The following is a 12,508-nucleotide window of genomic DNA, read 5'->3' on the forward strand; positions in this document are numbered from 1 at the left end:
CTCTAAATATAATCATATTAGAGATCATATAGCACAGTGGCTAGAAGGACTTAGAGTCAGGCCAACCTAAGTTCAAATCCCAACCTAGATATTGATTAGCTTAGTGATCAAAGGCAAATCACTTAATTTCCCTGAAATTCAATTTATTCATCTGTAAAATGGGGGAAATCAAAATGCTTTGTAAATGTGAATTTTTATTATTCCCAAAGTTCTGATCCCAGTCCCTTCTCTTCTATATTCCTTTTCTCCTGGTAATATTTTCTACTTATGGCACGAATGTGACTATACGTCTCTATTTTTTTTTTCTGACCTCTTTCCTAATTCCAATCCTACATTTCTCCTTCTTGACACTTTATATTCAATATGTCCAAAACTAAATTAGTCTTTCCTTTCAAACCTGTTTCTCCTTTTGACTTCCCTATTTCTATAATTGGCATCATTATTCTTTCAGTTACTCAGTCTTGAAGCCTGGGAGTTAGTGGCTCCTTTCCCTCCCTCATTCCCTACATCCAATCAATTGCCAAGACCTTCAGACTAAGGGGTGACATGAGAGTGAGAAAGGAGACAGATTTAAAAGATACTGCTGAAGTAGAAAAGGCCATTGGACTTAGTAACCACTTAGATGGGGGAAGAGGAAAACAGGAATTGAGGATGGCTCTGAGGTTTCAGAACCTTATAAATTATATCTACATAAAGACATTTATTGTATTACATCATGTGATTGATAGTCAAGCTTTAACAAATACTATTATGGGAAACAGTGTGATGAATCTAACAAGGGCATTAATGAACTATACAAAGAGGGATGTACAAATATGGGTGTGTGAATTTGAGGTCTTTTTTTAAGGCTCTTGTTTGACAACTGTAGTAACTAAACAAATCTTGTAAAAAAGGACAAATATATAAACCAGCTGTAGATGAAACTGGTAGTGGATCATGATGTCATCAATAAGTTTATACAAAGATAATTTGCTTTTCTTATAATTTAGAAGTGTCATATTAAAACTTACATTTATACTGGCTTTACTCTAGAAAGCCTAGGCAAGGGAGAATACATATTGTAAATCTCCAAAGGCTGTTCTGTCAGCAGTTAGGAAAATAATGGACCCTAGAACCCTGGGTACTACCCTTTCCCCAAAGAGTGGACAGGCTGGGGTTGAAGGAGCTACTACTGAGAGATGAATAGAGAATGAGAGAGTGAGAACCATTTGGAAAGGTTGAATGTGGTTGTTATCTGGTACTAAAACATGTGAGATTCTTATGTACACATAAATTAATTCATAATCCTCTCCACACACCTATCAAAAAGACAGAGCAATGCCTCTCTCTCCTTCCATACACCTCCTTGAAATTTGATATAAAGTATTGGTCTAAATCTATTTTATGCTAAACTCATGCTTTACTTTATGCTCATTTTATGCTAAATTCATGTTAAATAGGGAGTCATTGGACTGTTGCTTGATAGCTTTTTTTTTTTGCTTACCTTGTTTCATTGGTCTTCTCTTCTTTTTAACTAATACTAAATAGTTCTGAAAATCATCACTTTACAATAGGCTAAGATCTGGTAATACTCTGCTCCTTCCTGATGTGATTTTAGTGAGATGAGAATATGAGAAGGTTTTGTGATTTTGTCAGCATAGGGAGATTCCAGTGTGGGAATTTCCTCTTTGAATATAGATCATAGATCATAACCCATCTAAAAATAAATAAATCCCTAGAGTGATGTCTGTGGGTCAGAGAACATAAGTAATCTGCATAGGGTCACATAGTTAAGTATTAGACAGGACTTGAACCCAAGTCTTCCTGATTCTAAGCTTCTACATCATTATTTCCTGCCCGTTTCTCTTGCATAAAAACAGAGAGAGGGAGAGAGACTTTAGGCAGAATTGAAAGTGATTTTTTTTTTCTTAAGATATAGGTTGGTGTGCCTAACTTTGATTCCTGGAAAAATTCTAGAACACATTGTTAAAGGAATAGTTTGTGAGCATCAAGAAAGGGAAATGGTGATTACTATAAGTCAGTGTAGGTTAATGGAAAACAAGTCACAATAGACCAACTCCTCATTTCATTTTTTAATAGGATTATTAGAGGAATCAAAACAGATTTAATTTCAGCAAAGTGTCTGACAAAGACTATCATAAGATTCTTATGGGCAAGATGGAGAGGTGGGGAATCGATGACAGTAATTAGATGCAGTTGACACTGGTTAAATGATCAGCCCTAAGAAGTGGTGATTATCAGACCTATATCAAGTTGGAAGGAATAAATATGTCTAGTGGAGTGCCACTGGCAACTGGCTCTGTTCTGTTAAAACTTTTTTTTCAGTGACTTGAATAATGATGTAGTTTCTTTGTCAAGTTTTCAAGATGATACAAAGTTAAGAAGGTTGCTTAATAATTAGTGTTAAATTTTTTATGTGCTGAATTTTTTGAATGATAGGGACTCTAAAAGGATCTGAGATGTTAGAATGATGGGCCCAATCTAATAAATTTAAATTCAATAGAGACAAAGATTTAAACTGCAGTTAAGAAATCAGCTGGATAGAGGCAATATAAGAAAATAGTTTGTATGAAAAAGATCTGAGAGTTTTATTGGACTGTAAGCTCAATGTGAGTCAACAGAGTGACATGGCAGCCATAAAAGTGAATGTTATCTTAGGTTGCATTAGCTACATTATATCTGATATATTTTCAGTTCTGCCATATTTTAGGAATTATGAGGGAATTTGGGATGTTTAACTTAAAGAAGATTTAGGGGGATATAAGAGCAATGCTTAATTATTTGAAAGGCTATCATGTAGAAGACAGATTATGCTTATTTGGTTTGAACATAGAAGGCAGAACTAAGAGCAATTGGGGGAAGTTACAGTCAGATTTAGGCTCCATATAAGGAAAAACTTCCTAACAATTAGAGCTGCCTGAAAGTGAAATAAAAATCCTCAAAAGGTAGTGAATTTTCTATCACTGGATGTCTACAGGGGAGGCTACATAGACATTTTCAGGGATGTTGCAGGGCAAGTTCCTTCTCTTATGTAAGTTGGACTAAATAAATATGAGTCCCTTAAAATTCTGAAAATCTATGCTTACAGAATGAGAGTTGACCTGATCTCCTTACTTCCTAGGAACTGAGCTGCCAATTAAAACCAGTGTCCTGTCCTTCCTAGCCAAAACTATGAAAGGCACTGTCTTTTGTTCTCTAGTTTTTTATTTATCTCTCTCACACACACACACACACATATATATATACACACATCATATGCATATATATAATACATACATATATATGTATGCACATATATTACATACATGTATGTGTCACACTCATTTGGAGTGCATCATGATCAATAAGATGTTGATTTAAGCCTATTTTCTGCTAATTGGCTTTGCAGTTTTCCCAGTATTTCAAGTTAAATAGTACTTCTGTTTGGTATCTTCTTTTGCATACCCTGTCTTATTGAACTACTCTTTTAAACCAATATTAAATAGTTTTTATAACTGTCACTCAATAATAGTTTGAACTCTGGTAATGCTTTGCTCTTTCCTTATTGTCTTTTAAAAATTATGTCCCTTGAGATTCTAGACCTTTATTTTAAGAAATGAGCTTTATTTTGTCTAATTCTATAAAGTTGTTATCAGGTTGATGAGTATATTACTAAATCTGCAAATTAAGTGTCATTTTTATTATATAGGCATAGCCCAAATATAAGCAATTAATCTTTACTTATGTATTTGTCTTGTTTTCTAAACAATAAATACTGTATATGGACCTTTGATTTCATTAGTGTAGATAACACTCCTTTTCAAAACAATACAGACAGTCAAGATTGTATAGCTCAGTAGTTATCTTAAGAGTTAGGATGAGGGGCAGCTGGGTAGCTCAGTGGATTGAGAGCCAAGCCTAGATATGGGAGGTCCTAGGTTCAAATCTGGCCTCAGACCCTTCCCAGCTGTGTAACCCTGGGCAAGTCTTCTTAACCCCCATTGCCTAGCCCTTTCCACTCTTCTGCCTTGAACTAATACACAGTATTGATTCTAAGACAGAAGGTAAGGGTTTAAAAAAAAAGTTAGGGTGGCCAAGAAATTCATTACTGTGTACAAGTTGGCGATGTTAGCAAAGCATTAAAAACAACCTATCACTGGGACCATATTAATATGGACCTTTCCAGTTTTGTGGAACCCACTGGAGTTTATGCTCCAATGGCTACCTAAGGCCGTGAGGTCATCTTTGTAGCATAAGCCATCAGAATAGGACATTAATTTATCTAGTGTTTAGCACAATATGTGTAGTATGTGCTTAATGTTTATTGCCTGATTTTAGTGTTGGCAAATCTTAATATACTAAATAAATGAATTACTGTTTTATGTTGAAGTGGCACTAGAACCATACTGCCTAACAGACATAAATGATTTTGAGTGGTTAAGAATGACAACTGATATGTGCTAACTGGCTGAGGACTATAAAATTCCAGAAGAACTTGATCTCAAGGCTATCTAAAAAGGAAATAAAAATGGATCACTATAGTAAATAGATGAAAGATGGAGAAGGCCATTATACAAGTTAAGTAAGGTGGGAAGAGCTTGAAGATCCATCTAAAAGGAGATTTCCATCCCCAGTAGGAACATGAATGAATGCATATGTAGGAAAAGGTTATATAACTGAAGAATAGCTGAATTGTGGCCAGAAGAATATATAAGGTAGGGGCAGCTAGGTAGCTCGGTGGATAGAGAGCCAGGCCTGGAGTGGGACATCCTGGATTCAAATCTGGCCCCCGGTACTTCCTGGCTGCGTGACTCTGGGCAGGTCACTTGACCTACATTGCCTAATGCTCACCATTCTTCTGCTTTGGAAATGATACCTAGTGTGGTTTCTAAGATAGAAGTTAAGAGTCTAAAAATGTATAAAGTAGCACCTTTGGGTAGTGTTTAATGTTATGTTATATCTCTTCAAAACTCTTCAAAGCTAAGTTGGTTTAGGGCAGTGGTTCTCAACCTCTCAATTTGTAGCAATGAGAATACATAATGCATATCAGGTATTTACATTCCGAATTACAGTTTTGAAGTAGCAAAATTACAGTATTGAAGTAGCCACCAAAATAATTTTTTGGTTTGGGGTCACTGCAACATGAGGAACTGTATTGTGGGTCACGGCATTAGAAAGGTTGAGAACCACTGTTTTAGAGGTAATAGAACTGACATCCCTAGAGATTGTGTCACGAGGATTAAGTGACCACATTAGCAATAATATGGACATAGGTCTTCTGACTCTAAATCTAATGCTTTTCTCTCTCTACTATCCCATTTTGTTTCTTCTGATAATCGAGAAGGCTAAGTTTGAACAATTTTAGTATTAAGAGCTCCTGATTACTATGTTTGGACAGGTTCACATACTGCTGGGCCTGAAGAACCACTACAGACCCAGTAGTGAATAATAATATTGAATTAGATTCAAGATTACCAAGGGAGACTTTCTTGATTTAGAAGCTGATGCTTGTGATGTCTATGTACCTTTGACACAACAGTTTAGTATAGCATGGTGAACCATTTAGAAATTGCATGCCCAAACTGCACCTTCAAGCCATTCCTGAGCCCTTTGCATCACCCCAGACAGCAGAGGGAGGAAGTGTTCACACTGGTCTGCTGGGCAGAGGGGTGGGGCATGTGAAAAATGTCCTCAGGCGCAGTGGAGAGGGGGAGGGGAGCAGTCCTCACTGGCACATGCCAGGGCACTTGTGTCACATCTTTGCTAACATGGGTATAGTCAATTTGTCCTAGAGATTAAGAATTTGTTAGCATTTGTGGGACTGGCAGCCTTACTGGGATTATACCGATTATGACTCAGATGTCATGGTATTAAGACCATCTTTAGATAATAGTCTACCACCAACAGTATGTTTTGATCTGAAATATGAGGTTAATACCTTAACAAGGTAGGGTAGGGGAAGAATCTTTGATTTTCATACTTAATCTGGCCTTCGTCTGAACTTTACCTAGCATGTGATTAATGCACTGAGGTAATAATTCAGACATAGACTACCAAAATGCATTATGGCTTAGTCTTGAAAACAATATTCTAAAAGGCCACAAGATGGTAGTATTATTCTAGAAAAGTAGAAAGCCTTTTTCTCCTCACTTTTTCTCTGTATTGTCTTAAATTCTATGAATTCAAAAGAATTATTTGGACTGGACAGAATATTAGAAGTAATCTGGTTTTATCTAATCATTTCACAGATGACAAAAATGAGGTCTACATGTATCCTTATGTCTTTTTTTCCTTTCCCCTTCAGTGGCTATAATATAGAACTAAAAGATTTAATATATTGATAAATTTTGTTTAAAAGTGTAGCTAAATAAAATGCTTTATATTTCTTGTGCTAATGAAACAAACAAACAAAAAAAACTACCCTAAACTGTTAAGAGAATTATGTGACTCCATATATGCTAGTGATCCCAGACAGCAGAAAAAAAGGTTGCTAACCCTTCACATTAAGTAATGGTTACAGAATTATCTCTATGTAGATGATGTTAGTACGTGAATCAGACCCTTCCAACATTCAAAGAAATTTACAGCTGAATCTTTGAAGGCAATCATTAACACCAAAGACTTTCCAGGGATTAATCTAGTCTGACAAAATAAAATTTTTAAAAAGTATTAGGAATTATGTAGGAACTTTGAGCAGACTAAGGAGGCAAGAATTGCTTTCTATATAGCAAATTAATGATAGTGAAGGGTCAATAATGGGAATTGTATTCCTATTCTACTTTCTTCATGGGTTTTCCTATCCCATATACAATTCTTCTGTTGATATTTAAAAAAGGGAAATTGGTGTTTTGACCCTTCAAACAACTATTTGGTGTAAGTGAACAAGTTTTACTATATGAGATCATTTTAAGATTTAGAGAGCAAAAGAGGTACAACTTGTTCTGAAAAATAATAAATATCAAAACAGACCAAAGAATGACTTTGAATAAGGAACATGTCTAAGTTAATTTCATAAGAACAGAGACCAATGAATTGTTGTTTCATTGTAATCACATTGTAAAGTAAGCCATTTTAGAATTATCTAGCTAGAGGAAGAACCTTTAAATGCTTTGAAAGTTACATACAAGCTCATTTCGGAAAATAAATACATTTCTCAATACAATGAAAACAACAAGTTTTTTAAAAAACTGATAATTAAAAAGATATCCCAAGAAACTTCTGGAATGTATTGAGAGATTCAGAGCAGAATAAAAAGTGCAAAAGATATTCAGTGCTATCTGGAAAAATCAAACTTGTATATACAAAGTTCTCTGTCAGATCACATCTTCTCAGATAAGTACCCGAGCAGTGCAGATAATACTCTGGTGTGTGTGTGTTGATTATATAAAAAAAAGCATTTGATCTTGTAATGTAAGGAATGCAAGAGATCTCTAATGCACAGTAGAAGTTCATGAGTCACAAAAAAAATAATTACTATATAGTTTAAAAGCTTTTTTAGTAACAAAGTCAATGCCAGTAAAATAAGAGAAATAAGAAAATAAGAGCATGTGAGGTAAAAGTGCATCAAATCGATCTGATATCCAAAATCTATAGGAAATTGATATAAATCCAGTAGACTAATACTACTCCCTACTAGATAAGTGATCAAAGTTACTTATAAGAGAAAATCAAATTAAAACTGCAAAGTTTGTCCTCACATCCATAGACTTGGTAAGTATGATTAAAAAACAAGAAGGAACATGTCGTGAGGGCATATGGGAGGCTATTTACACTAATGCACTGTTGGTGTAGCTCTGAATTGGTTTAACTACTGTGGAAAATATTTAGAATTCTAAAGAAAAAATCACCAAGCATTCCAAACATTCCCTACAGCTCTATTCAGCATTCCTGTAACTTTCTGAGCCAAAACACTCATCCCTGACCACCAATCCTGTATAATAAAAAATAGTTTTAAGTATATAATACTAGCTAATTTTTACATAGCATTATCTGTGGTAAGTACTTTATAATCATTATCTCATTTGATCTTCATAATCACCTTGTGAGATGGGTGCTATTTTTAAAAAACCCTGACTTTCTACCTTAGAATCAATACTAAATATTAATTCTAAGGAAGAAAAGGAGTTAAGAGTAAGGTAACTGGGGTTATATTATTTGCCCAGGTCACACATCTGGGTAGTATTTAGGCCCAGATATGAACCCAGGACTTCCCATCTCCTATTATAAGCAATCAATGAACACTGATTAAGTACCTATCCCATTCAACAGATGGGGAAACTGACTTGCTCAGGATCACACATCTATCTGTAAGGATAATTTTAGGGTTGTGATCGAATCTAAATTAATTTTGGTCGCCAGGGAATATCCCAAATAAAAAATCCAAGTCAGTTTTTAAATTTATAGTGGTTTAATTAATATAGAGGGAAGGAATTAAGGAGAAGGGAGATAGAAAAGGTATAGGATTTCTCCCACCTGGCCTGTGCCAGGGGGAGTTTGCAAAGACCTCTGCTACGATGTCCCTGAAGATTAGTGGCTTTTTAAGAGGATAGTGTTTGGAAAGTAAAGGAGAATGAATCAGCCTAAACTCCGATAGAGCTCAGTAAAGATGCCTCATCGGAACTAGGCTACTCAGCTTCCTCCAGTATGGTATCAAGGAAAACTCGCTGCTAAACCCAGACAATAGAAGCCGCCACCCAAGATGCCAAAACGCTCAGCAAGTTCCACCAGCCACCTCTCCGCTGCCAAAGAGGCCAGAGAGAGGAAGTGAAGCGAAATATATAGGTTTTTACATCATTTTCCTGCATCTTACATGTACCAATGGTAGCTTAAGCTTGACTTAGGACGGCCCAGGGGTCTGTCAGTTGTTTCTGATTTGTCAATTGCTAGCACATGTCTGTCACAGGCCATCCTCCTACATACTGAATCCTTAAGTATGGGTGTAGACATTCCTGTGTTTGTTAGAGTAAGTAGGGTGGAGTAATCTAAAGTTCACATATCCCATGTCTGAGGCCAGACCAGACCTAGCACTGTCTACTGTACCACTTAGCTGCCCCTTTATTTATTCATTCATATGAGCTCTCTGATGATCAATCCCACTACTGAGTATATATACCTTAAAGAAGTCAGAGACACAGAGCAAATCCCATAGATGGCAGAACATTAAAAGCAACATTTTTTTTAATGGTAGCAAAAAACTAGAAAGAAAGTAGGTATCCAACCCATTAATTGGTGAATGGTTCAACAAACCGTGGCATATAAATGGAATGGAATATAATTATGCCTTAAATAATGAATGAAGAATTTCAGAAGAATATTGAAAGACTTGGATGAGCTAATGCTAAATGAAGAAAGGAGAACCAGGATTACATACCTAATTATAATAATATAATTAAAAAAACCACACACTAAAAGGCAAGTAAACTTGGATGAAAGAAAACTACCTATATACCAGTCAAGATGACAAAAAAATCCCCTCTCCTTTTCAGTTAAGAATTCAATGAAGAGAGGTAAGGAAGAGAGGTGATTTGCTCATCATTTGGTTGTACAAACTATTTGTTTCATATGCTATCAGATATGACCATCATATCAGTTGTTTATGCTTAACCACCTATCTTTGTGTCAAGGAAAGGTTAGAGAGTGGTGGAGAGAAATTGGGAAATGAGGTGGTAACATCTAAATGCTTCAATAAAACTTTAAAGGTCACATGAGAGTTGTGAATCTTAGAACTGCTCAGACTCTACTTCAGAAGATTTGATTAAGCTATTCCCCATTTTCTACAATGTAGATACTTTGTCAGGAATGTATTGAGAACTTTTAAAATTACTCCACCCTGCTCAGACAATGCCTTAGGGGAAGATAAAGTTGTAAACTTCTTACTGAACAATGAAAAGTCCCCAACTCATACTTATAATAAAGCTAGAACCTTAAGCTAGGTCTATTTTTAGATCTAATACAAAAGGGTGCTAAGTACCTATAAAGGTTAATCACTAAAAGGTCAAGCAATTTACAAAAGGTAAGCTTAACAAAAGAGATGTGAAGTTTTAGTCTACCCAGAGAAGGTGAGAACTAAAGAGTGATGAGAACTAAGAATGGGCAGTCCTGGGAAAAAACGTCTACTGTGATTGGTAGATGTGAAAATTTAGGGGAGGTGACACAAGAGAAAATTTCTTTAAAAGGAGAATTCAGTTCATTTTGTTGTTAGTTCAGTTTGGAAGCTGAATTGGAGGAGGTCAGGAGTTCAGAGGAGAGTCTCTGAACTCAGTTCAGGAATTGAGGATTTCAGTGAAGGACTAGAGCTTGCTTGGGACGATCTTGTGGTGAGTGATAAAGACTGACTAGTCTCCCTTAAGGCTCAGGCCTAGGCCAAATGGCCTAGGCCCTTTCCACTATTTTCTTTTTTTTTCTCTCTCTCTTCCTTTAATTCCTTCATTTATATTAATTAAAATCTCCATAAAACCCAGTTGACTTGGGTATTTTCATATTTGGGAATTTTCCCATGGCGACCACTTATTTTTCTATTTTATTTTATTTTTTTATTAAAACGCTTACCTTCTGTCTTGGAGTCAATACTGTGTATTGGCTCCAAGGCAGAAGAGTGGTAAGGGCTAGGCAATAGGGGTCAAGTGACTTGCCCAGGGTCACACAGCTGGGAAGTGTCTGAGGCCAGATTTGAACCTAGGACCTCCCATCTCTAGGCCTGATGACCACTTATTTTTGACTTAAATCAAGACACTAAAAATTATCTTTACAGTTTGGCCGAAACCTTTACATTTTTGGCAATTCACAGTCTTGGAAACCCACATTTTTGCGGTTACAGAGTATCAACATTAAATGTAGCATAAAGCAGTGAGACATGCTCACAAAATGGTTTTTGGCAGTGTCATTGATGATATTCTACACAAAACATTAATAGGAGTTCCCTATAAGTGGAGATGTTTGCCTTTTGTACCAATTTATAGATAACACTGTGGTGATTGTATAAAGCCCAACAATATTAAAGAACTCCCTTGATAAGATCCACGGTCAATTGAGAGGCTAGCAATTCACATAAGTAGATTTAAAAAATAATAAACACACACACACACTCACATATATATGTGTATATATTTTAAACCCTTATCTTCCATCTTGGAGTCAATACTGTTTATTGGGGGTTAAGTGACTTACCCAAGGTCACTTAGGAAGTGTCTGAGGTCAGATTTGAACCTAGGACCTCTCATCTCTAGGCCTGACTCTTAATCCATTGAGCCACCCAGTTGCCCCCAAATGTATATATTATTAAAATGCATGTAGTTGGATGGGCAGTTCATTAGTATAAATCTTGGATACTGAAAATGACTAATGAGTTGGTCCCAGAAATGAATAAGAAGAGGATAGGCTAGATTATATTTGGAATCAACTATGATTATCATTAATCCTCACGTGTTAAATTTTAAGGCAAAAAAAGATGGCCTATGACCATAAATCCTATTGTATCTTTAGTTTATTTATTTTAAATTATGTTAACAATCCATGTATAATTTATTAAGTCATATAAAAATACAATTTTATCATACAAATACCTATATCAAGTAACATGCAATTCTAAAGTAAAATCACATGAGACTAAGAGCAAAACACACTTTCTTCATTATTTTTGCTTTTTATGATTTATGATTACAAGATTAAGTAATTCTTCAAACCATTAAATGAAAATCTTAAACATGAGATGTATAAAAAAAGATGATAATTTACATAGGTGAAAGACAAAAAGAGGGCAGTTTGTAAAAACAGATTCCACCAATTTTGTATTTTAACAAAGTGGTTGAACACATGGAACTTTCCAAGGAGAGGGAAATTCTGAGAAACCATCAATGGCAATGGACAAGTTTTCTAAAGTTCTCTAGCCTATATGGGGCAATACCAATAATTAGTAAACTAGCATGGGAATCTTTTAAAAAAATTAAACTCTGCTAGCTCATCAGAAGCTTATTAAAATTATAGTATATATGGTAATAACTACTATAGAATGTAAACTCCCACCTTAAATACAGAACTCATCAAAAAGAAAATGCCCATTGAACTTACGTCTTTCAGCTGTATTTCCACTGCATGAACATTAACCACAGGTGAATCAATGAAACTTGTAGCCATGTTCTAAAAACAAATTAAAGTTATTAGCTGCTTAGATTAAGTATAAGTTTATGAATGTAACTTATTTAATAATCTCCACTGCAAGCCTAAGGACACCTATACATCCCAGTATGGTGTATTCTAAGGAACTATTATTACATCAAAATATTGTATGGCTCTGGTCAGATGGAATAAGGATCTCCTAGAAATTTGAATAGATTGGAAGGTATGATGTGTTCCTCTTAGGTCCACCAGAATACCACAAACTTCCTTGTAAATAGGTCATAAATGCTTAAAGATTTTCATCCAAATAAAAATCATTGCACTTAATCTTTTGAGAGATATTCAGTTATCATGTCAAATAGTAAATACCTACTTTTTAAAAAAAATTATTCTAAACATTTGTTTGTAACTCAAT

At 35.3% G+C, this 12,508-nt stretch overlaps 1 protein-coding gene across 2 annotated transcripts in view; it reads right to left on the bottom strand.

Annotated features, from left to right (window-relative positions):
* The window catches only part of CEP55 (centrosomal protein 55), a 37,074-nt gene that overhangs the window by 12,430 nt on the left and 12,136 nt on the right, over positions 1-12,508 (bottom strand). For both annotated transcript variants that reach the window (XM_056802405.1, XM_007478793.2), the window contains exon 4: positions 12,046-12,114. In XM_056802405.1, the coding sequence (XP_056658383.1) occupies positions 12,046-12,114 (69 nt within the window). The remainder of the gene's footprint in view (positions 1-12,045; positions 12,115-12,508) is intronic.

This window comes from Monodelphis domestica, chromosome 1 (assembly GCF_027887165.1).
Source record: "Monodelphis domestica isolate mMonDom1 chromosome 1, mMonDom1.pri, whole genome shotgun sequence".
Taxonomy (NCBI): Eukaryota; Metazoa; Chordata; class Mammalia; order Didelphimorphia; family Didelphidae; genus Monodelphis; species Monodelphis domestica.